Genomic DNA, 26,247 nt, shown 5'->3' with positions numbered 1-26,247 from the left:
CATAGAATTTCATATTTCATTGGTCAAAATGTGTGGGAACCCTATAGATGCATCCATCAGAAGTGAGTAAAAATTATGCCTTTTTAATGGGTCTCTTTGTCTAATTTCAGGTATGGTGTGTTATTAGCCCAGAGACCAGAAAACCAGTCTTGTGAAGAGCAAGTAGTGACTTTACTGGAGACTATAGGAGCAGAGGAAGGCCAGTACCAGTTAGGACTCACTAAGGTACAGTAACGTAACTCTCCCTCAGCCTGTCTTATTCTGACTCGTTCATTGACTATCATGACACTAAAGATCCCACCCTCAAATGATTCCCCTTAATGTGAACACACACAGGTGTTTATGAAGGAGACTCTGTACCAGCGGGTTGAGGAAAAATGGAGTAGCACCCAAACATGGGCAGCAGTCACCATCCAGAGGAACATTCGTGGCTTCATCTGCCGAAGAAACTTCCGTTTCTTTAAACAAAAGGCTATTGTCATCCAGTCCCACATCAGGGGCCACCAGGCCCGGTATGTGCAGAGATTTCATATTTGATAAATTGCAATAAAGAGCATTATAAAATAGAAGTTAATATGGCGCTGAATGTGAAACAATGGCACCCTCTTTCTGTTACAGGAAGTACTACAAGAAACTGAAACAGTCCTTCACTCAGTTCTGGGCAGCTATGATGATCACCCGAGACACCATTAAGAGGCGTCATTGGAGAGTGAGAGCTTTTATCTTTCACTCTATCTATCTCTAGTTCTTTCTATTCTTCTCCCTGTGTGTCCTTGGCTTCTTCTTGGCTTAATTTGCACACATACAAATCCATACACTCAGCTGTTTACCTAAATGGCCATTGCTAGGCAACCAAAACCACTATGATAATGTGACAGCTAATATGATGCAATAAATATCAGCCTTACTCATCCCATTCAAGATAATGAATTGTTATATTAATATAATTAATGCCAACTGGTTTTATATTTTGTTATGCAATGACAGTCAGATGCATTTCTAAGTTAGTCATAAGTGTCATTGATTACTGCTACTGGGCTTATTCCTTACATTACATGTAAGGTCAGAGTGTGAACTTATGAATCATGAGTCTTATAATATATTTGACTCTTTGAAAGGACTTTGAACCCATGTGTGTACTGAGTAAATTTATGAGCTGGTGAAATTCAGTTTATTGCTTTTGAAATGGCACCCATAGTTTTCTATTGCACAACCTCTATAGGAAAATAATTCAAATTTAATTTAAAATAGAATATAAAAAAATGTAAAAAACAACAACAACTAATAATACACAATGCAAAAGAAAAAAAGATGAAAAGAGTTATCTTTATACTCCGATTCATGTAGCATCTATGGTCTCTCTAGTGCATCATGGGCCGTTTAAGAGTGCTAACATGTGTAACAACTGTCACAGTTAGGTGAGGTGAGCTCAGCGGGGTGAGCTCCACCCGCCTACCTGCCCTTTCATCTTTGATCCCAGATTGTCCCTCACTTTCCTTTCTCATTCCTGCCTAGACCCACCCAAGCACCACTTCTTTTCTGTTTGGATTCCAACTAATTTTATAAGTTAAAGAGCACTTTACATGGGGACTGCTGCGTTTGTTTTAATATCACCCTAGGTAGGTACTGTTTAATATTTATCCATATTACACATACTAATAGCAAACAGAAAGATTAATGATACAGAGAGAATTCAGGGTGGAAAATAACCAAGAGATTACATCGGTACTAATATACATGTAAGACTTTAGGATTTGTTTAATGTATTCAAAAATGTTGGAATGCTGGAATCTTTTAAATGTACATCTGAAAGGTTCAGTGGCTTTACACTATCAGTCAAAAATGTTAGATTTACTTTCCCATTCTTTATAATTACACCTCAAAAATTATTTTTGTCTTGTTTTCAAGCACAAATATCTATAAGAAAAAAATGCCATTGGGGTTAGAAAAGTCAACTTAATTAAAAGGGAAAAGGTTATTTTTCTGAGCCAGTTGGCAGATATTTTATCTTGTTTTAAGCATAAACTCACTTAATTTTTAAGTATTCAAACATCTTAACCCTTGTGCGATATTTTTATCTTTCTCAGTTTTTTTTTTTTTTTTTTTTTTTTTTTTTTTTTATTTATGTTTTTGCCTGTGTTAATGCCAACTGCATAAATTTTGGCAGAGGTGTGTATTTTTATTGAAACTATACTATTTCACCCTCATTTCCTTTAAAAAATCTATTTTACACTTGTAACACAAAATAGTTTCACTCAGGACCTTAAGGACAAAAATGTCCCCATTGAAACCCATTAAAGCTGGGATTTTTAATCCCAGGGGCATTTAACTATAAAATAATGCAGTGTTTGTTAATAGGCTTTCATTCTGTTGGCAAGGCTTCAAAATTAAATCTTCTGTTACTATTACTGTTTTTTTTTTTTTTTTTTTTTTTTTTTTTTTTACCAGATATAAAGCAAATACTCGCTTTTTTCCTGTTTTCTGCTTCTGCGTATTATAGAGACAATTGAATAAATTATGCTGCTATAATTGTGTGGGTGTGGATGTCAGAGTGTGGTTTGTATGTGTGTACTAAAAATGTGTATGTGTAATATTTGAGAGAGAAAAATTCTGCTGCAAATCACAAATCCCACAGCTGTCTATAACACTTGACTGGAGCTTTAGGCATCTAATGGGAAAAATTTGGTATTGCGCCCAAACAAAATCTTACTGAAAGCTCATTTTTTGAGATATCAACCACAATTTATTTAGATTTATGGCTTTGATTTTCTATCTGTTTTTGAGTTCAACATGTTTCATAAAATATTTATTTTATATACAATATTGTTCATAAGTAATTTTCATGAACTTAAACCTCTATAACTTTTTTTTTTTTTTGTTTCACTTTGTAAACTTATTTTACTTCAGCAATAATCTGCCAAGGGTCATCTTTAAAATGGGACCAAACATAAGTCCGTGCTCCCAAACTTCAAATTTTTATGACAATTTTTTAACCCTCAAATGGATCTTTACAAAGTGTTCGTCATGCATACTGCATGCATGCGTCGGATTGTATTTATTTGGAAGTTTACATTTGATTCTGAATGAATTTGAGGCTGTGCTCCGTGGCTAACAGCTAATGCTACACTGTTGGAGAGATTTATAAAGAATGAAGTTGTGCTTATGAATTATACAGTCTGCAAGTGTTTAATAATGAAAATAATGACTGCTCTTGTCTCCGTGAATATAGTAAGAAACGATGGTAACTTTAACCACATTTAACAGTACATTAGCAACATGCTAACGAAACATTTTACAAACGAAGACAATTTACAAATATCACTAAAAATATCATGATATCATGGATCATGTCAGTTATTATTGCTCCATCTGCCATTTTTCACTGTTTTCCTTGCTTGCTTACCTAGTCTGATGATTCAGCTGTGCACATCCAGACATTAATACTGGCTGCCCTTGTGTAATGCCTCGATCATGGGCTGGCATATGCAAATATTGGGGCGTACACCCCGACTGTTACATAACAGTCGGTGTTATGTTGAGATTCGCCTGTTCTTCGGAGGTCTTTTAAACAAATGAGATTTATATAAGAAGGAGGAAACAATGGAGTTTGAGACTCACTGTATGTCATTTCCATGTACTGGACTCTTGTTATTTAACTATGCCAAGATAAATTCAATTTTTAATTCTAGGGCACCTTTAAATGATCCACTAAGTTACATAACCTGCTACTTTCAGTTCTGTTTCCTTGTTACCCATCATATTTTATACAGTTTGGACTATGTCCTTCTGAGCTGTCATGTACTCTGCTGTCAAATCACTTTGTAGTAATTGTTTTGCACTTGGTGAGTGGTAAGACTGGTTTGAGATGTGATCCTCATTCAGTGGGTTAAGCAGCATTGTGTGGTTATATTTTTGCTTGTCCAATAGAAGTTCATTTAAGATAAAAAAGGTTAACTGGAAAAGGCAGAGCATATCTTTTGTCAACACCCCACAATACTCACTTATTTATTTCTAAAATATGTGGAAATCAGGGCTTTTTTAAAGGTGTTCTCTCCACTAATGGCAACAATGATACATAAAACAGAAAAGGCCAATCAAACAGAACGATAATACTAAATGATAAGATAAAAATGGGTTGGGTGAGTCATATTTCATGTAATTCTTTTGTTTGGGGAGGAGCCAGTCAAGGGAGGGTATATATAAGGAGCCCAGCTGCTAAGAATAGTTCTATTTACCTTTTCATATGAAGCTGTGGACAGGTAATAGAACCAATGAGTGGAATAGCTTTACAAAATAAATGTGCCGTTGTTCAGTCAAGAAGGAATGAAACACTATAGGCAAATGGACAGAGGGTAACTTAATGACTGTGATTTTGTTTGTATTTTGATTCAGGAACATAGTGATAGAACCAGAGTGAAGGAAGCAGCAAAACCTTCATCTACCTCTTCAGAGATGGTGAGATACTCTTTTCAATTTTGTTTTGTTTCGAATTCTGTGCTCAAGATCTCTGAGCACCTGGTTTTTATGATGGGATTGTACATACTTTAACCAGTCACAGAGATAAAAGTTAATTTTGAACATCACAAACGAATAAAATACTATATTTTTTCTAAAGGATGTGGGAATATTGGAGATCCCGGCAGAACTGTCGGCCAGATTACGCAGTGCAGCAGGTGAGATCCTTGATAAGTAATAAAAACTGCTTATAAAAACTTGATTATTGAAGTATTGATTAAGTTGAAGTATAGGTGCTGTTTAATTTTGCTCAGTTAAAAGTAATTAGTTATCTGTAAAAAGGTTTCCATTTGTATAAATAAAACTAAAATTTACTGATAAAAAGCAACCTGTTCACAATTTTCTCAATGGTTTAACCATGTAAAACTCTATATGTTCGAAAACTCTAAACTGAATGGTGTTTCCTGACTTTGAATTGTTAAATTAATCAGCATCTGATTTTGTTTAAATTTAAATATACACTACAATTCAAAAGTTTGGGATCGGTAAGACTTTTTAATGTTTTTGAAAGAAGTCTCTTATGCTCACCAAAGCTGCATTTAATTGATCAAAAATGCAGTAAAAACTGTAATATTTAATACAGTTTATAATTATAATTAATTATATTATAATAACTCAGGATTCTTTAATAAATAGAACAGCATTTATTTGAAACAGAAATCTTTTGTCAAATTATAAATGTCTTAACTGTCATTTTGATTAATATAATACATCCTTACTGAATAAAAGCATTCATTTCTTTAAAAAAAAATCTTACTGACCCACAACGGTTCAACAGTAGCCTATTTTAGACTAATCAGTGTCCTTGTTCAAATCAAATTCACGTGTCTTAAGTAATGGATATAATTGAAATGCATTGCTTTTGATCAAATACTGTTTTAGTGACTGATGATCTACATAAATGAAGTCATGTTTTGTTTTTTACATTTAACAATGATGCCTTTCAGGGCGTCCTCAAGGATCAGGGGTGACTGAAGTAGCTCTGCCAAAGGTCAAAGCAGAACACAACCTCTCATTGCCCCTAGATATTGACAGACACCCTTTCACCCAATATGCCAACACAGTCCTCAAGGTAAGATATAGTTTCTTCTGTTTAGAACTTGAAAAACATGCAAGCTTCCTTCCTAGTTTTGGGTCTTCCACTTCATGTACAATTGTCATACATGTGAATCTGTTTAATGCATTTGTTACATCAGTTATCTGTTTTTCTCTCCATTAGGACGGATGGTGCCAACCGCAGGGTTACCCGCTTCAGAAGCCTTTGACATCTCTGGACCCTGAGGATGCCCGTACAGCTCTAGAAATCTATAAACTGGTCAGTACAATGCCTGAAAACATATTGACACATATAACAATATGTGTTTTGCATTGGTATTTTAAATAGATATTTTACCACAGAAATTCAACATAAACCTTTAACCGGGTATGAAATGTTGTAATTTAAATGAATCCTTCCTCATCTATTCTCCTCTTTAGATCCTGCGTTTCACTGGTGACTCGGATCTGACAGGCTGGCAAGAGCAGATGTTGGGGAACTACATTGTGGAGAAGAGCCAAACTCGGCCCAGCATGCGAGATGAGATTCTAGCCCAACTGGTCTACCTCACTTGGGACGAGGATAATATGGAGAGCACCCTGCGGGGCTGGTTGCTCCTGGCCTGCTGTTTGAGTACCTTCACACCATCTCCTGCCCTGGAGAAACCCTTGCTTAAGTATGTCTTCAGTTACAGTGTCACAAACCCAAAAGAGTGATCTTTAGAACAAAAAATTTTATTATTTTAAAAAATATATATTAAAAATAACATATTTAAATTCATCTACTTTTCCTGTAATTACAGTGCTCAGCGTAAATGAGTACACCCCCTTTGAAAAGTAACATTTTAAACAATATCTCAATGAACACAAAAACAATTTCCAAAATGTTGAGTTTAATATAACATCTGTTTAACTTATAACATGAAAGTAAGGTTAATAATGTAACTTAGAGAACAAAATTTTCAGTTTTACTCAAATTAGGGTGATGCAAAAATGAGTACACCCCACTGAAAGCCTCTGGAGCAAAGCTAAATTTTAGACTACAAATGTCTAATTTAACAAGAATTCAACCACAGGTGAGTCTAATTATTTATTACACAGGTGTCCCGCAGACAGTTGACTATAAAAGGGTGTTAAAACCCCTTCCCATTTCATGCTGTCAGCAATGGCACCACATGGAAGAGAAATGTCACAAGACCTGAGAAAGAAAATCATTTCTTTACACCAGAAAGGTGAAGGCTACAAGAAGATCATCAAATCGGCATGCAAGTTCACTGCAGTTATCTAAAGAAGTAGAAAGCCAAAATGAGGTGACTATTTCCTGTGACACAGTACGGCGTACGCTGCAGAGGAATGGCATGCATGGGTGCCGTCCACGAAAGAAGCCTTTCCTGAAGCCCAGGCACAAAAAAGCCCCCTAGAGTTTGCCAGGGCTCATGCTGACAAATATGAAGACTATTGGGACTCTATACTCTGGAGTGATGAGACCAAGATAAATGTTTTTGGAACTGTTGGCTTCAAAACTGTATGGCGTTGCAAAGGTGAGGATTACAAAGAAAAATGCATGGTGCCTACAGTGAAACATGGTGGTGGCAGTGTCCTTATGTGGGGATGCATGAGTGCTGCTGGTGTCGGGGAGCTGCATTTCATTGATGGCATCGTGAATTCATTAAAAATCATGGAGGCCATACAAAGTACTAGATGTAGTAGTTTTTGTTGTGGGGTGTACTCATTTTTGCAACACCCTAATTTGAGTAAAACGGAAAAATGTGTAATCTAAGTTATATTATTAACCTTACTTTCATGTTATACGTTAAACAGATGTTATATTAAACTTAGTCTTGTCAACATCTTGGAAATTGTTTTTGTGTTCATTGAGATATTGTTTAAAATGTTACTTTTCAAAGGGGGTGTACTCATTTACGCTGAGCACTGTATATATGTCAAGACATTTCTTTGTTCCACTGAGAGAAGGAAGATCTCCAAGTACTTTTAAAAACTAAAGCACTAACACTTTTATCCTGTATTAAACTAAAATCTGCACGCTTACATTTGCTTGCATTTACAACTATATCTACTAAAGTGCAAGATTATTGACTTTATTCACAGCAGACTGATACAACATTGCCACTGATTTATTATTCAAATGAACATTTCCTAAATAAACTAGGCGGTATGTCCCTTTGAAATATGATGGAATTAGAAAGTCAAATTATGTCCATAATGATCAATAGATAAATAGTGGCAGACAGAAGCCAGTCTTTTCTTCAAAATGAAAAACAGTGTGTTTTATGATTGTCAGGTATGTGTCGGACCGGGGTCCAGGGGAGTACCGCTCTCTGTGCCAGCACAAGCTCCTCACATCCCTCCAGCTCCCCTCTCCTGCCTGCAGGCAGCACCCTCCGAGTCAACTTGAGTGGACAGCCAATCAGAGAAAGGGAAAGATGGTGGTGGAGGTCAACACTTTCATTGGTGAGGATTGCAATTTGTACTTGATAACTGGAGTAACTTCAGCAAAAAAAACAATACTGGATTCCCAGTTGCACTACTCATTCCAAGAGAGTGAATTATATTAAATATGTTGTAATGAAAATGAGTTGTGAGAGTATTGAGTTTATTTAATGTTGACTGTTTTTATTTTTTAGAGGAAAGGTTAACTGTGGAGGTGGAGTCTTGGACTACAGGGGAACAACTGGCTTCTTGGCTTCTTAGCTACAGGTAGATAAATATTTCTGTTTTTGTGGGTGTAAAAATAAATAAATAAAATAACCAGGCCATATTTCTCCCCAAATATTTTAAACAAAGAAAACAAGGCCTATTTTAGGGCTGTCAAACGATTAATCGCGATTAATCGCATACATAATAAAAGTTTGAGTTTGCATAATATATGTGTGAGTAATGTGTGTAAATAAAATGTATATATAAATACACACAAATTAATGTATATATTTAAGAGAAATATGTTATTTATGTACAAAAAAATTTAGTTATATATAATATAAATTATATAAAAATATAAATAAATACATATACTTGTAAATATTTCTCAAATATATACATGGATGTGTTTGTATATATATATATATATATATATATATATATATATATATATATATATATATATATATATATATATATATATATACATAATAATTACACACAGTACACACACATATATTAGGCAAACTTTTATTTTGTATGCGATTAATCGTGATTAATCGTTTGACAGCCCTAGCCTATTTTGTACAACCTTTAAGATAATTTGTATTATGACAAAATTGGGCACATGAATTAATATATTATAATATTAATTAATTAATTAATTAATTAATTAACATATTATAATGTTAATATATTATAACAATTGTAATAAAAATGTAAATATATAAAATATATATATATTTATGACTAGTGGTTAAACAGACCGTTGTTGATCCGTAATCCGTACGGACCAAGCCCCACGGTTCGGCATGTATGTGATTCGCGGATCAATTGCAAGTTTAACCGCAATAGAGTGAAAGGTTATCATTTGCACGTGTTTTGTCTTGCTAGCTCACACATTAAATAGATATAAAAACATTCCGGCGCTAGAAGAGGCAAAAGAGGATTTAATTCGGTATCGTACGCCCAGATGCACATACATACAAGGCTCGCGCACACAGAGAGACAACAAAACACAGCTTTAACAAAGATGAATCTATATTAAATTTATACAGTGAACAGTGTCATTTTACATCTATTCTTTTAATATATTGCACGTTCAGATATTCATACAACAAAATATTAATGTCATATTTCTTTCTATCAGAGGTTTGACTGAAGCTACACGGGGTTGGTCTGTGTCTTTGTTGGCTGGGGAGGGCTGGACTGACCTGGCTGGCAGTGACTTTGTTATGGATCTCTTGGCTGGAGTGGAGGCTGATGCGCCCCAGGGTCACCCACCTGCTCAAAACGATTACCTCTTTAGTGACACAGGCAACAGGTACACCTCTGTGGGACTTGAAGCTGACCGTTCAATCAAAGGAGACTGTGAAATTGTAGTTTAACTCCTTCTATTAATCCATTTTCTCTTGTTGTCAGGATGGCAACCACAGACCTGGATGACTTTATACCACCTGCTCCCCCTATGCAGGCCCCTGATCTCCCCTCCTTTGAAGCATCTCCATGGGACACCACCTATGAACCCTCTTCCACATCCCAAGGTGAGTGTTCAACTATTACTAGGAAACAGAGTAAATTCTGAGTCATTGCTATGTTACATAGCTTTGCAGAGGGACGATCAAAGAAATGGATGAAAGCTGAAGTATGAGGGTTGGGAACTGTCTCACCCTGTAGAGTAAATAAAATGACAGTTTCACTGTGACTTTTTAAAGGACACTCAAAACAATCTTTCTTTTTAGGATCTCGAGGTCGGCCAATGGATGCTTACGTCGATGACCTCTTTGATCCTGTGTTTGATCAAGGTCCTCCGGTCAGTATCGTCCAGTTAAAAAACATTAATATTATTGTGCAGTTCTTAGTCATACTCACAGCTGCTTTGAATTCACATGAATAAAAAATGTCATTATTTAATGGTACACTGAACAGTATTTCTATTTATTTATAATTTAAACCCTATTAAACACTTCTTGTAGTGAATTATAAATGAAATGTGTTTGTGCTGTCTTTCTTTAAAATAAATGCCGCTGTAGATTATTTAATGGATTTTTTTAACTTATTCTTTTTACATTATTTATAGAGGGAGGGATGAAAGCTCAAACTCATGTCACCTGCGTGAGCACTGTAGATCAACATGTCAGAGCACATGTGCTTACCACTAGGCTACATACTGTAGATATATTGTTAACATTCATTAAGCCAGCAAAGATTGCATAGCTTTGGCACTTATTAACTCTGAGATCTGCTTGTATTGCCTTTTATCTGGCCTGAGGACTTATCATCTGCATTTTTATTGTTTTTTATTGATAGGACTTTGAACGGATGGCCATGCTGAATCGCAGAATGAGAGGAGGGGGAGGTATGATGCCCAGCATGTACACCGGAGCAGGTATAGTTTGTATATGTGTTGATTCGTGTGTAGTGGTCGACCAGTAGTCATGCTGATATTTTTATGATATTTATGATATTTTATATTTTTAAATATTTTTATTTTTTATTCACTTCTATTCTATTTTTATTATCTGTGTCTTGTCGCTGTGATTCTGTCTATGCTGTGGAAGCTTCTGTCACCAAGACAAATTCCTTGTATATGTAAACACACTTGGCAATAAAGCTCATTCTGATTCTGATATTTAGAGTGTTATTATTGCTGATAAGTGTAAAACAATTTAAAGATAAGTAGATTGCTGAATTTACAATATTACACAATATTTATCTATATCTATATATATATATCTATATCTCTATATCTATATATATATATATATAATATATATATTATACAATGTATTTATAATTTATATTATTTACTATTAATATTTTATTTAGTTTTTTTATAAAAATGAACAAAACATAATTCAGAAAATGGGCACTAACCACTACAGATTACTCCTCCTGTTACCCATCATTTAGGAATGCCAATGAATCCTGCTATGGCTGGCTATGGTGCCACTCCAATGATGCCAAACATGATGCCCGCTACCATGCCCATGATGCAGCCCATGCCACGTAAGCATCCCTGCTGCTCATGTTGTGCTTTTCTAATAGCATGATCTGTTAAATGCTTACCCTCTTCCTACTGCTTGATTTGGACGTAGCTATGATGATGCCAACTGCCATGCCACAAGCCATGCCTGCTGCCACACCGGCTGTCAACACACAGCAAATGGCTGCTCAACAGCAGGCCTTTATCAATCAACAGGCTCAGCTTCTGGTAAGTCACAAAACACATTTAGATCAGGTGAAATCAAGGAAATGTCAATAAAAAAAAATTTTTTTTTTTTTACATGTATTATGTATATAAATGCACACAATTATATCATAAAATATTATATAAATAGTATAAAGTATTATTTATTTAATATTATATATATTTAATAAATTATATATAATACTATATATAATATTAAATAAATCTATTTATCATATATATATTGTATCTCACATATCACATCAGTGCTTTCAACATAAAAAAGTCTTTTTTTTTTTTCCCTTACAGGCTCAGCAGATGACCATGCAGGCAATGACACTGTCCCAGAAGCAACAGCAGGAAGAGATGAGAAAACGTGAGAAGGAGTCACAGAGAAGGTCACCACGCCAGCGGCGGCGCTCTCCTCCACGTGCACGTTCACCTTCACGCTCACCCTCACCCTCACCTAAACCCAGAGGCCGCCCCCAGGCAGAAAGAACCACCCCTCAGACCCCGAAAAAAGCCCCAGAGGCCCCTCCAAAGCCCCGCAGCCCTGAGGTAAAGGAATGGTTTTGACCAGTGCCTGTGTTTACTAGTACTTTATAGTATAGTAATTAATTGCTTCAGATTCTTACATATTAATGTTTTCTTTAAGGCACAGCCTGAGACAGAGGTGGATCTTAAGGCCCCGGAAGATCAAGGGTCCTTTAAAGAGAAGAGGGATTTTTTTCAAAAGATTGGTGAGTCGACGCTGTCAAATCAAAATCGTTAAAATGGCTAAAATAAGTAGCAAAATTGCATAAGAGATAAGATTTCCACTATCTTTATGCATCTCAGGTACGTCAGAAGCACGCCCAAAATCTGCGCCAAAGGTTGCTAAGCCACTGATATACGCCACTCCACCGGTGACCCATCCCAAATCACCTCCTCCAGTAAAGACTGAAGGTTGATGTTTGTTTTGTGCTTTTTTTTCCTCTATTTTTCACTCACAATAATTTAAGTGGTTCATTCTTTATTTGAATTCACATTTACGTCATTATAATGTCTTTTTTAATATATATATTAGGACTGGGTGTTAAAAGGATAACGATAGTTATCGCAATATAATTTTCCCAGATAAAATTATAACAAATTTCTGTTGCGTATGACAAACATTAAAGGTAGGGTAGGTAATTTTGGAGAGGCTCGCAATAGTAAGCTAGCTTTGAAAGCATGAGATCCCACCCTCCCTTCAGAGCTCTCTTTCAAAGCCACAGAAGGAACTGTAAAAGTAAAAGTTGATTGTTGTCTACGCTAACAGGGTGCGTGGAGGTATGGAAATACATACAGTGGGTACGGAAAGTATTCAGACCCCCTTAAATTTTTCACTCTTTGTTATATTGCAGCCATTTGCTAAAAGTTCATTTTTTTTCCTCATTAATGTACACACAGCACCCCATATTGACAGAAAAACACAGAATTGTTGACAGTTTTGCAGATTTATTAAAAAAGAAAAACTGAAATATCACATGGTCCTAAGTATTGACAGGCAGATAGGACATTGTATGCAATTGAATGCAATGCAATGATTGGACGAACATTTTTTGGTCCTGAGACTTCCACAGAAGATATATGTACATGTTTTAATATTTAGACAACTTCTATTATTGATTACTATCAGGATGTTAAGAAAGTTTCAGTGTTCATAAAACAATTTGTCTTTAAACGGCAAACGTGCCAAAAGTGGAACTAAACAAAGCTGCTAATTTGAATGGAACATTCATCAGTTCGGCTCAAAACACACCGCAGTGCGAGCTTAGAGCGAATGTGTTTACTCGCTGACTGTCTCAATCACATGACCACTGCACAGTACTGTGAGATCCTGTGAAAAGTGTTCCAGTTCAGTGCAAAGTTCTCCCATACAAATCACAAATTAAATGCCTCGAGATTTAAACTAGTTTAAAGCCGAATGAAACAGCGCTGACATTCTCAACAATAATGACGCAGAAAACAGGAGAAACATTGAGCCATAACTATACAGTTAGAAGGCGTTTCAATCCACAAGTCGCCAACATTTACCATGATTTACTTTATTAACACTAACTGAAACCATGGCAGAAATGTGGGATATTCATATAAAGTTGTATCATCTTATTAATGCCAACATTTATTAAAAGAGTATTGGAATATAATTACAGTATTTTTTGTTTTTAAGCTATAGCAGTTTTTGTGCATTTGTATTATACTAAATGTCTTTAGGCTACTGTTTTCATAACAAATACCACAGAAACAAGACTTTTTCCATGGTTGAGAGGTGCAATGCATGGTTTTACCTGGAGTTAACATGATCCAAATACTATGGAAGAACAAATTTTACCCTATAAAAATTAGGTTGTAAATCTGCCTTTAAACTTGAAAGAAATAAAGATTTGACATTTATTCGATCATCTAGTATGAAAAATGTTATTGTGACAATTTGTTTATGGTCATCATCCAAACTAATGTATCTGGAAGCTCATAAACTCTTCTTTACACAGTGAAACCATTGCCAGAACCTCCTAAAAACCAAGAACCTGAACCAGAACCTCCAGAACCCACTTCTCCTAAACCAGAACCTACCAGCAACATTAGAGAGATCATCAAGCGGTACCAAAGCCGGCCCGCTCCAGAACCTAAAGCCTACGAGCCTGTCAGGTTGGCCAAGAAATGACCCTGATTACTTTCCTTATTCATGTTCCTTGTCACATTATTGTGAAGCAATAACTTGCTCCACCTAGAGACCAATTTTCACAATCTAATAATTTCCCAATGGATAAAATCAAGTCGCGGCCTAATTCCTTTCTCATTGTGTATCCAGTTTCTATCTGAAATATGTTGCATTATAGAAGTAAAATGGGCTGCGGTGCAAACAGTGATTCACATTGACTCATTGACTGAACCTCTGCTACTGTTACTGAACGCTTGCATAATATTATGTAGCTTTGATCACTTGGAGTGATTCCCAGACTGGAATAATGTGAACTTTGATCTTCACAGGGTTTCAGCCAAGCACTTTGTAAAGAAAAATGACCCCAAAGAAGAGGCACTGGCCATTCTCAAATCTCAGGGACCTGTCTCTCAACAAAAGGTAGATGATACTGACAAGTGACAAGCCATCATGCAGTGTTTTTGTCTTTAATTTCTGACCTTTTTGAGCTTGAGTTCAGTGTCAAGGATGCAGAAGTTCACCATGAATCATTTATGTACTCATGCTGTAGAAACAGTGGGTAGACATGCCTCCTCCGCCCCCTCCGCGCCCTGAGTCCCATAGCCGTCGCCCCATCTCCAATGATATGAAACAGAAGCAGCGTTCACTAGCTGATCTCTTCGGCTCGCAGCGCTCACAGGCTCTGCCTCGAGTTCGTGACCCCATCCTTCCTCCACCACCTCCTCCCAGCATCCCTGACCCGCCACCGGCGCCTGCACCTGGACTTAGTAAGTGATGTCACATATTCTATATGGGTAATTATATGAATCAAATATGTCTTGATATATTGGATAAAATATTAAATTTACAGTTTTAAAAGATTGAAATCATACTATTTAGTTTTTCTATAATCACAATTAGCACAATTAACTAAACATTGTTTAAACGGATTTTGACATTTTTTTGTTTTGTCCCCAATGCTTCCATGTTTTGCCCCCAGTATTCCAGGTGTACAAAACTTGCAATTTAAAAAAATAAATCATTTTAAAAATGATCTAGTCATTTCTTATTTTATTCATTTCTGAGATCAAAATATTTTAGGTGTTGAAAAACTAATAATTTAAGAAAATGTATTAAACATACCAGGTGTTTCTTCATTTTTTCCTTTCTGTATTTGAAATATTCCAAGGTGTTAAGAAATTTTAAACATAGATTTAAAAAATATTCCAGGTCTTTCTTTTCCCTTGTCTAACTGAAACATTACAGGTGTTGGAAAAACTGGATATTTATTAAGAAATAATTTTTCTGCAATCAAAATATTTGTTTTGATAAATTAGTAATTTATTAAGCGTTTAAGAAAATGTATTAAAATGTATAGCATATTCCAGGTCTTTCTTCAGTCGAAACATTTCAAACTAAATGTGTTTTTTGGGAATATTTATATAGATTAGATATAGATTTTCTAATATGCTGATTTTATCTTTTCATCCTGTTAGTCTTTTCTAAAACACACTGGTGTACGCTTTTATAGAAATACTATTTGCAACAAAAATATTCATATTTTGAAAGTTCTTGAGTTCAGAAGGTACTGCACATCAGGAATGACCTATATGCAAATTTGAGACAAGTTGTGGAAATGTGAAGGTAAACAGACTGCATTTGCCCATATAATCTTATGCACTAATTTCTCACCCTCTATGTGTTTCTAAAGATCAGTTCAGCCGGATGACAGAGGAGGAGAACGTTCGGTCCCAATTGTACAGATTCTCTGCTAGCGTCTACTTCTCCTATCCCAATATGCATGGCAAACTCTTCCTGCGCAAGGAGGTAATTAAGTCAAGACAGTTTTATGAGACTGATGGCTCCTACACAATTATCACAGCTGTTTCTGCCCTACTTACGTGTATTCATTGTATTTGTGCTCTCTTGTACACAGCTATTTTATCCCAGAGAAAAATTCAACCATCCATACATCCTTAATTTGCTCTGTGAGCAGGTCAGTTGCAAACATTGCTGTTTGTTTTAATCTGCAATCGTTTTTGTTGTGTATAGAATTCAAAATGTAAGATATTTTCAAATTCTGGGCCACACTGTTTTTACGAACTATAGATCATGCGGGACACTTACTCGGATTCTTGTCTGAGGATTTCACGTGAGGAACGGCGTAAAATGAAAGACCTGTTGGGTATGACAGATGCATAATATTAAAGCCACACCACTCTAATAATAATTCACATAAGCTATTATATGAGTAATTCAACATGGTTTATTTGTGTTTCTTTCTGCTTTATCACCAGCGAGCTTCCATATCGGATCCAATGTCAGTTCTATAGACGATGATGCCATGAAGAAAAGAATCGTCATGGCAGCAAGAGACAACTGGTCCAATTACTTTTCGCGTCTCTTTAATGTGAAGGTGAAATACTTGGCTTTTCTTACATGATGCACATAAAAGAAATTTGTCAAGCTGTCTGAAATGTTTTTGCATGTGTGCTTTAACAGCTGGGGAATGGAGATGCTCAGATTCTGGGAGTGTCTCATAGAGGAATCAGACTGCTGAAGGTGGCCAGAGCTTCAGGCATAAATCCCAAACACCTCAAACTGCTCCACAGCTACAGGTACAAAACATACGAGGAGATGGAAAGTCTTGTTAAACATCCCAAAGCATTCCTCAATGATTTATTTACGCTATTGTTCAAAAGTTTGGGGTCGGTGAGATTTTTTTTAATGTGAAAGAAGTCTTTTATGCTCACCAAGACTGCATTTATTTGATCAAAAATACAGTAAAAACAGTAATATTGTGAAATATAATTACAATTTAAAATAACTGTTTTCTATTTTATTATATTTTAAAATGTAATTTATTCCTGTGATGACAAAGCAAAATTTTCAAGATCATTACTTCCAGTCTAATATGCTGATTTGGTGCTCAAAAAACATTTCGTATTGTTAACAATACTGAAAATTATGGAAGCCCGTTTCCGCCACAAAAAAAAAAAAAAGCCACAAAAAAAAATTTAATTGCGACTTTTTATCTCAGAATTCTGACTTTTAAACTCGCAATTGCGACTTTTTATCTCAGAATTCTGACTTTTTAACTCGCAATTGCGACTTTATATCTAAGAATTCTGACTTTATAACTCGCAATTGCGACTTTATATCTAAGAATTCTGACTTTATATCACGCAATTGCGACTTTATATCTCAGAATTCTGACTTTATAACTCGCAATTGCGACTTTATATCTAAGAATTCTGACTTTATATCACGCAATTGCGACTTTATATCTCAGAATTCTGACTTTATAACTCACAATTGCGACTTTATATCTAAGAATTCTGACTTTATAACTCGCAATTGCAACTTTATATCTAAGAATTCTGACTTTATAACTCGCAATTGCGACTTTATATCTAAGAATTCTGACTTTATAACTCGCAATTGCGACTTTATATCTCAGAATTCTGACTTTATAACTCGCAATTGCGACTTTATATCTAAGAATTCTGACTTTATAACTCGCAATTGCGACTTTATATCTAAGAATTCTGACTTTATAACTCGCAATTGCGACTTTATATCTAAGAATTCTGACTTTATATCACGCAATTGCGACTTTATATCTCAGAATTCTGACTTTATAACTCGCAATTGCGACTTTATATCTAAGAATTCTGACTTTATAACTCGCAATTGCAACTTTATATCTCAGAATTCTGACTTTATAACTCGCAATTGCGACTTTATATCTCAGAATTCTGACTTTATAACTCGCAATTGCGACTTTATATCTAAGAATTCTGACTTTATAACTCGCAATTGCGACTTTATATCTAAGAATTCTGACTTTATAACTCGCAATTGCGACTTTATATCTCAGAATTCTGACTTTTTATCACACAATTTGCGACTTTATATCTCAGAATTCTGACTTTATAACTCCAATTCTGAGATAAAAAGTCGCAATGAATCTTTTTTTTTTTTTTTTTTAGTGGCGGAAACGGGCTTCCATAGAAAATAGTTGTGCGGCTTAATTTATTTGTGGAAACCGTGATACATTTTTTTCAGGATTCTTTGATAAATAAAAAGTTCAAAAGAAAAGCATTAACAGTATAAGCATCTAACAGTATAAATCTTTACTGTCACTTTTGATCAGATTAATGTGTTTTTGCTGAATGAAAGTATTAATATCTTGATAAAAAATCTTACTGACCCCAAAGTCAAGTGTTGCCGTTTATATAACCATACATTGTTATTGTTCAGTTACTCACAGGTGTTGTCGGTACAGCAGCAAGACACTGGAAAAGTTGTGATCACTTTGAGTAATGAAGAATTGGAACTTCACTCCCAACAGGCTCCACAGATCGCTGCTGTGATTCATCTCTTCCTCATGGAGCTGATTAAGGTGCTCAGTTAGTCATACTAGCCTCAACACTGACATAGCTTTAGTTTTCCACTTAAAGTCAACATAAAATCAAAATGGAATTTTCACTAGCAAAAAAGGTCCATCTTCTATTGTCAATAGTGTAGCCATGTATGAAGCACACACAGAAATTTCGATCACGTGGATATCTTGAATAAAGTTCTCTGATTCTCCATTTTGCAGAACTCAGACTATGTGATCGCTGTAAAGAGCTATGTAACAGATGACCGGAGCTTGCTGAGCTTCCACAGAGGCGATGTCATCAAACTGTTGAACATGGATGGACTCAAGGATGGTGAGAAGAGAACCTGAGAAAACCATTTGGAATGTGGATGTCCATATGCCTTTCCTTAAAACAACCATATCATTTCTACTCCGTTAGCAACACCAAACAGATTAGCAAAAACATTAAAAATATTGTTTAAAAACAGATTTCACCCCCTGTCTTACATTGTTTGGTAAAACAAATATTCCCAGCCCAAATTTTAAAACAATTTTAAAACAAGTTTTCTAATTTGTTAACACACTAAGGATTCAATCAGATTAATTTCTGCAGGTTACATAGCTTAGGCCTGTCATAAGTGACAAGACACATGTTATTTTCCAGGACACACATTTCAGTGATATCTGTTTGGAAGTAGGAATATTTTATGCATGATATTCCAAAAAGAAGAAAAAAGCGAACAGGGAAAGCTCTCAGAACTTTGGCTAATGTTCTGGCAGGGTTCTCTGAATAAATCTTCTTCCAGTAATGTTAATAGAACATTCATTCATTCATAGTTATCTGGTCTTTAATAACGCTATCAAAATATTAGCACAAAAATGTTTATACATCATCCTTGGAACATTTTTATGAAACATTTCAGTTGGACGTTGATTAGGGCTATCAAACAATTAATCGCGATTAATCGCATACAAAATAAAAGTTTGAGTTTGCATAATACATGTGGGTGTACTGTGTGTAATTATTATGTATATATAAATACAAACACATTCATCTATATATTTGAGAAATATTTACAAGTATATGTATTTATTTATATTTTTATATAATTATTATATAAATATTTTGTACATAAATAACATATTTCTCTTAAATATATACATTAATTTGTGTGTATTCATATATACATATTAATTACACACAGTACTCACACATATATTATGCAAACTCTTTTATTTTGTATGCGATTAATCACGATTAATCGTTTAACAGCCCTAACGTTAATCTGAAGTTTTTTAAATGTTACTAACCAATTTTTTTCAAATGGTTCAGTGAACATTAAAAAGTAATGTTCCCCTAATACTTGCAAAATTATAAAATAGAGAAAATATTACCTTTATGTTTTCTCTAACATTCACTTAACCAAGAAAAAACGTTTTTAAAACATTTAAAAAACTGGATGTTTTGAACGTTCTAAGAATGTAACAATAAAAACATCAGAAAAACTTTTATAGAACACATTTTTGTTAGCGGGGATATATTGAATATCACTTGTATATGATTGATTAAGTAGTACTGCATAAAACCTAAAAGGTGTTTACTGTTTTTTGTTTTTGCAGGATGGATGTTTGGTTCCAGTGGGGGCCGTTCTGGACTCTTCCCGGTGGATGTCACTCAGCCTTGTGCCCAACCAGACTACCATAGTAACAACATGGAGCGGCAGCTTGAACGAAAAAAGAGTATGAGACTCACCGGCTCTTCCCCCAACATACCTGCCAATGGCTCCGTCACCAACAAACTTGTGAATGGCACTGTGACCAACATACCAGCCAATGGCTTCGTCTCCAACAAACTTGTCAATGGTCTTGTCACCAACATACCTGCCAATGGCTTCGTCTCCAACACCCCTGTTGCCCGCTCCGTGGCTGCCAGCAGTGAATACAGTGTGGAGGTAGGGTCCATCCACAGATCTGAATCAGAACGTCAGCAGCATATCATGACTGAGTTTGCCAGGAAGTTCTTCACAGATTCTATCACCAGGTAAAGACCTCTGGAAATCAAACTTCAACCAAATTAAATTAACCTTATTTTGCATCAAACTCCACTGAACACAATCTTTTTCTCTTTTTTATCAGACCAGACATGAAAGACAAAAGTCTCAATGTGATGGTGGAATACACCCCAGTAAGTATGCATCTCTTAGTCTTTCACTCGGTATATGCTGGGATTTTATGAGTTTGTTTGATTCTTTTTGCTTGCTGTGTTTACTTTCATTAGAATCCCATTCAGGAATCACTGATCCTTTTCTCAGACAATGATCTCAATCGTCTGGGTGCTCAAAACTTCATGTGTAAGTGAACAAATGTTGTCATAGACATACTGTAAACTCACCCATTATAACAGCATACATTTTGTCAAAGTCACTGGGTGTCCTAAAATAAAATCAGGACCCCAATGAAGAGCAAAAAGGTCTTATATCACCCTGTAGGGGTTTGTTTTTGCAATAATGACCGACTAACTGTGCATTATCCCATTTTTTACTTAAATTAGTAACTATATATATATATATATATATATATATATATATAAAAATTGGATACCTGCATTATATTTTGTTATTATACCAAAATATTTGATTGCAGATTGACCAATCAGAATAAAGTATTCCAGAGAGCAAATATTTTATACAATGATCTCTTTGTAGATTTGATGCAGTTTATGATGGATCAGCCTATGAAGAAAAATCAGAAAGAAAGCGACTGCGTTAACTCCATTTTGCAGGTGAACTTTCCCTCCAAATTTAGAGCATATTCATTTTCAGTATTGTGAATTTGTACATCTGTAACATGACAACTTGTTTTGGTTTAGCTGGGAAAAGAGAAGGAGTTCCTCAGGGATGAGATCTACTGTCAGGTCATCAAGCAGACCACCAAACACCCAGTCAGGTGAGTGATAATGTGTGTACACTATCGTTCAAATTTTTGCGGGCAGTAAGTTGTGTTTTTCTTTTAATACTTGCAAGGACATATTAAATTAACCAAAAGTGACATTAAAGGCGTTATAATGTTACAAAAAGTTTCTATTTTAAATAAATGCCTTCTATTTATTAAAGAATCCTGAAAACTTTATCACAGTTTCCACAAAAACTATTTAGCAAATGTTTTCAACATTTATAATGAAATTCCTGAAGGATCATATGACCCTGAAGACTGGATTATCACATGTCATCACAGGAATAAATTACATTTTTAAATATATTAAAATATAAATACTTATTTTTAAACACCTATTAGCATATGAGACTTCTTTCAAAAAAATCTCACCGACCCCAAACTTTTGAATGGTATATTGTTTGCTGATTTTGTAGGGAGAACTGCAATCGTGGCTGGCGTTTGTTTAGTCTGGTGACTGGATTCTTCCCCTGTTCCAACACTCTCTTTCCGTATTGCACCCGCCACCTGGAGACCATCATTCAGGATGCCAACCACCCTTTTCAAGGTACAGTACTCACTTCTAACATCTTATTCTGTATTTATAGTGCATGTAACTTGCTTCAATAACCCCACCAATATGATCCAAGTTTGCATCACATGTGGATTTTGCCATACAATCTGATTAGAAAGTAATTTGAACCTGTTTGTATGTACAACAATAGCGGTGATTGTGATTGTGTGAATATAATATTTGCATATAGAACTGGCAAATGTGTGCACAATGAATCTCAGACGATCACTCAATTTTGGAGGACGCAGGCACATCCCTTCACATTCAGAGATGGAGGCCATTTTGGTAAGTGAAGACACATTAGATGATGAGCAGAGAAGGTCAAAACATGTGAAATTGTTTTCTTTACCATAATATCTGAATCACATGCAGGCTGGGAGGAACTCTCGACGCCTGCCCGTCATGCTGCCTAGTGGAACCGATTTTACCTGCAAGATTCACAGCTTTAGTGTAAGTGAGGGCCGCTCTTTCCTTTTTTTATTCTTTTAAGATGATGTGTTGTCTACATGTAGTGCTTTAATGCTTTTCTATAGGTCGCATTTGAGGTGGTACAAGACTTTTGCGCTGAGATGGGCGTCATGAATCCAGCAGAAGTGAAGGAATTTTCCATCCATGCCACTAAAAAAGGGGGTAAGATGTCCTCTGTCACACTCTTATGTACACATGAACACGCATTCACATATCAATCAATTTATGCTTTCATACTGTTCTCACAATGAATCACTCTCTTTAGGCGATGTTACACGCCCAATTCACTTCGATGAGTATCTGTTTGACTTCCTGCTGGATGATGGCTCGATCTCCCTCTCCTTTCATCGATTAATCTGGAAACAGCCACTCCAATTCAGCAATGAACTTTACCTGGATTTCCACTACCAGCTGGTAAAAAAATCTAAATTTTATGTGAAATATACCAGTTTTCCTGTTTTACATTAATGATATATATACATATATATAAAATGAAAATGAAATATATGCTACCGTTCAAACATTTGGGCTTTTCAAATAAGCTAATACTTTTATTAAGCAAGGATGCATTAAATTGATTAAAAGTGACAGTAAATATATTTATAATTTAACAAAAGTTTTCTATATGCTGAACTTTTGAATTGTCTATTCATCAAATAATACTGAAACAAATTATTAAGAAATGTAAGAAATGTTTTTTGAGCACCATTTAGCATATTAGAGTGATTTCTGAAGGATCATGTGACACTGAAGACTGGAGTAATGGTTGCAGAAAATTCAGCTTCGCCATTACAGAAATAAATTAATTTTAAAAATTATTTAAATAAAGAACAGGTATTTTAAATCGTAATAATATTTCACAATATTATTATTTGTACTGATCAAATAAATGAACCCTAAGTTCAAATATCTCTCATTTTCATGTTTGATGGATGCCAGTCTTATGTATGTTTTTCAGCTTCTGGCTAATTATCTGCAAGGCAGACTATTGCTGCCCATGAACAGCGCTACAATCTACCAGCAGGTGGCAGAGTTGACCGCTCTCCAACACCTTGCGCTTGGACTGACTGATCTGCCATCCAAGTAATTATATATATCTCAAGCGATGTAATGTCTTATACCTAAATAATTCATGAAACTTGCAGTCATTTCACCTGACCCAAAACCTGACATTCTGACACATATTTACGTTCAAACATCAGCGCTGAGGTAAAGCAGTACCTTCCCCGGAATGATCGGCTCAAGTCCACCGATGAAAGGCTTCTTGCTACTATACGGGCACAGTTTTCTACCTTTGGCCCCCTCAGCCACCTTGATGCCAAAGCTCGCTTTATCAGTAAGTGAGCAAACCTGTCTAAATGTTCCCATTCCATTTACATCTGTATTCCATATCTTCCAAACAAACTCTTTTAACTTTCCAGAAAGTGTCAGTTCGCTTCCTCTCTTTGGATATGATATATTCACTGCTCAGAAAGTTAGTCATCACAGCTGCCCCTCTCCCTCGCTGATCGCAGTCAACCATGAAGTTATCTCGGTCCTTGATCCCAAATCACAGGTATCTGACACTCCAATAGGATTCAATATTCTGATGATGCTTTGATCGTCATTGTGTGTTTTAACCATGCTCAACCACAACTAAACTATCACAAACTTCACAGAACGCATGTTTGACAGTGTCTCTAGAGGACGTGCAGTCCTTGCGCTCGATCCGTCCCAAGAAGGACAAGCTGCAATCAGTTGAGATCAGTTTTAGTGGCCAAACTCAACCCAGGGCTCTCAGCATCCATCTAAAGCAGGTACGCATGTAGCTAAAGGTCATGGATATATACATGTTGTCATTTTCAAAGAGCAGGGAGTTTTTAATTAACGAGATTGCTCTTTTTTTTTTATCTCTCATTTCTCTCAGGCAAAAGAACTATGCCACACCATTGCTTTGATTATGGAAGAGGTGGTGAAACCCTCCTACAGCTCCGTGTCCAGTCGGGCCGGAACCCCTCATTAAACAACCAACATATGCAAACCACCTAATATCCCATGACTTACCCTGAGTTCAAATATGTCTCCTGCCATAAATCATTACAGACGTTGTATTTCATAAACATGTAGAAAAGTTTACAAAAGATCAAGGCTAATATTTACCAAGTGTTTAAGTATTAGTGTTTGGGGCAGTCATGGCCTAATGGTTACAGAGTCAGATTTGTAACCGAAGGTTGCAGATTCGATTCTCAACAACGGCACGAAAATATAGGTGGGGAGTGAACGAACAACTCTCTCTTCCAACCTCAGTACCCACGGCTGAGGCACCTAACCCCCCAATCACTCCCCAGGCGCCACAGCGAATAGCAGTGTGTGTGCTCACGACTCACTGCTCTTACTTATTTGTGTGCACTAACTTGGATGGGTTAAATACAGAGGACGAATACCAAGTATGAGTTACCATACTTGGCCGTCACGTCACTAATTCATTATATCCAGGGTTTTCAACAAAGGGACTGTAAAAATACTGGGGGTTTGCAGAGAATACGTATACAGTATATAAAAATTTCTACAGCAAAGAAAAATTTAAACTCTTTGGAATGAACATTAATGATTTACGGAAGAGGATTAGGGCCAAGCAATAATAAAAAAATAAAACCATCTTGAGATTAAAGTTGTTAAATTTCGAGAAAAAAGTCGAGATAAAATGTTGAGAATAAACTCATTAAATTACGAGAAAAAAATCTTTAAATTTCGAGAAAAAAGTCGAGATAAAATGTTGAGAATAAACTCATTAAATTATGAGAATAAACTCATTAAATTATGAGAATAAACTCATTAAATTATGAGAAAAAAAACGTAATTTAACAAATTTGTTCTCGTAATTTAACGACTTTTTTTAATTTAATGAGTTTATTCTCAACATTTTATCTCGACTTTTTTCTCGAAATTTAAGGACATTTTTTTCATAATTTAACGAATTTGTTCTCGTAATTTAACGACTTTTTTCTCGTAATTTAATGACTTTATTCTCAACATTTTATCTCGAATTTTTCTCGAAATTTAACGAGTTTTTTTCTCATAATTTAAAGACTTTATTCTCAACATTTTATCTCAACATTTTTCTCGAAATTTAACGACTTTTTTCTCGTAATTTAATGACTTTATTCTCAACATTTTATCTCGAATTTTTCTCGAAATTTAACGAGTTTATTCTCGTAATTTAATGAGTTTATTCTCAACATTTTATCTCAACATTTTTCTCGAAATTTAACGACTTTTTTCTCGTAATTTAATGACTTTATTCTCAACATTTTATCTCGACTTTTTTCTCAATTTAACGAGTTTTTTTCTCATAATTTAACAAGTTTATTCTCAACATTTTATCTCGACTTTTTTCTCGAAATTTAGCAACTTTTTTATTATTGCTTGGCCCTAATCCTCTTCCGTAATGATTTTATAAGCATTATTTAATGTTTAATTTTTTTTTTTTTTTTTTTACAAAAATGTTTAATTTAGTATCATTATGAATTTATAGGAAATGGGGATGATTTTTAGATTATATATTTATTATAAAGCTTGCCTGTTTTGTATATGTGTTAAAATCATGTTTAATTATTTGCGTCCAGATAAAAGAAAATGTATTAGTATAGGAATTAATCTATTTAAACTATTAAAGTGTAAAATGTCTTTTGAAGTGTATTTTTCATTCTTTTTCAATAAAAAATCACTGATATCTGTCCTCTTCAGAAAACCGAGAAAGCCTTATCATTCCGTTTTGTGTGCAGATATACATTTGAAGAGCAATATTTAGCAATATTCATTTATTATAAACCACACATGACATCAAAGCCTTGATATTCAAGGTA

The 26,247-nt window shown here is 35.1% G+C and overlaps 1 protein-coding gene across 1 annotated transcript in view; it reads left to right on the top strand.

Annotated features, from left to right (window-relative positions):
- The window catches only part of myo15b (myosin XVB), a 40,400-nt gene extending 15,294 nt beyond the window's left edge, over positions 1-25,106 (top strand). The window contains exons 22-65 of the mRNA XM_048171199.1: positions 111-225; positions 337-512; positions 619-709; positions 4,393-4,455; positions 4,616-4,673; positions 5,463-5,587; positions 5,735-5,830; positions 5,992-6,227; positions 7,853-8,022; positions 8,196-8,268; positions 9,359-9,532; positions 9,631-9,752; positions 9,951-10,021; positions 10,519-10,597; positions 11,122-11,217; positions 11,307-11,422; positions 11,708-11,956; positions 12,054-12,138; positions 12,236-12,343; positions 13,915-14,071; positions 14,414-14,504; positions 14,635-14,851; positions 15,775-15,890; positions 16,000-16,059; positions 16,173-16,248; positions 16,361-16,479; positions 16,566-16,681; positions 18,327-18,468; positions 18,670-18,781; positions 20,050-20,470; positions 20,566-20,614; positions 20,708-20,780; positions 21,135-21,211; positions 21,299-21,375; positions 21,798-21,928; positions 22,125-22,219; positions 22,307-22,384; positions 22,468-22,564; positions 22,668-22,816; positions 23,361-23,485; positions 23,605-23,738; positions 23,824-23,957; positions 24,061-24,198; positions 24,309-25,106. Of these exons, the coding sequence (XP_048027156.1) occupies positions 111-225; positions 337-512; positions 619-709; positions 4,393-4,455; positions 4,616-4,673; positions 5,463-5,587; positions 5,735-5,830; positions 5,992-6,227; positions 7,853-8,022; positions 8,196-8,268; positions 9,359-9,532; positions 9,631-9,752; positions 9,951-10,021; positions 10,519-10,597; positions 11,122-11,217; positions 11,307-11,422; positions 11,708-11,956; positions 12,054-12,138; positions 12,236-12,343; positions 13,915-14,071; positions 14,414-14,504; positions 14,635-14,851; positions 15,775-15,890; positions 16,000-16,059; positions 16,173-16,248; positions 16,361-16,479; positions 16,566-16,681; positions 18,327-18,468; positions 18,670-18,781; positions 20,050-20,470; positions 20,566-20,614; positions 20,708-20,780; positions 21,135-21,211; positions 21,299-21,375; positions 21,798-21,928; positions 22,125-22,219; positions 22,307-22,384; positions 22,468-22,564; positions 22,668-22,816; positions 23,361-23,485; positions 23,605-23,738; positions 23,824-23,957; positions 24,061-24,198; positions 24,309-24,404 (5,383 nt within the window). The 3' untranslated portion in view covers positions 24,405-25,106. The remainder of the gene's footprint in view (positions 1-110; positions 226-336; positions 513-618; positions 710-4,392; positions 4,456-4,615; positions 4,674-5,462; positions 5,588-5,734; positions 5,831-5,991; positions 6,228-7,852; positions 8,023-8,195; positions 8,269-9,358; positions 9,533-9,630; positions 9,753-9,950; positions 10,022-10,518; positions 10,598-11,121; positions 11,218-11,306; positions 11,423-11,707; positions 11,957-12,053; positions 12,139-12,235; positions 12,344-13,914; positions 14,072-14,413; positions 14,505-14,634; positions 14,852-15,774; positions 15,891-15,999; positions 16,060-16,172; positions 16,249-16,360; positions 16,480-16,565; positions 16,682-18,326; positions 18,469-18,669; positions 18,782-20,049; positions 20,471-20,565; positions 20,615-20,707; positions 20,781-21,134; positions 21,212-21,298; positions 21,376-21,797; positions 21,929-22,124; positions 22,220-22,306; positions 22,385-22,467; positions 22,565-22,667; positions 22,817-23,360; positions 23,486-23,604; positions 23,739-23,823; positions 23,958-24,060; positions 24,199-24,308) is intronic.
- The last annotated feature ends 1,141 nt before the right edge of the window (positions 25,107-26,247 follow it).

The sequence above is a fragment of the Megalobrama amblycephala genome, linkage group LG20, assembly GCF_018812025.1.
Source record: "Megalobrama amblycephala isolate DHTTF-2021 linkage group LG20, ASM1881202v1, whole genome shotgun sequence".
NCBI lineage: Eukaryota > Metazoa > Chordata > Actinopteri > Cypriniformes > Xenocyprididae > Megalobrama > Megalobrama amblycephala.
The sequence above is the reverse complement of the archived record's forward strand: the minus strand, read 5'-3'. Positions and strand labels throughout refer to the sequence as shown.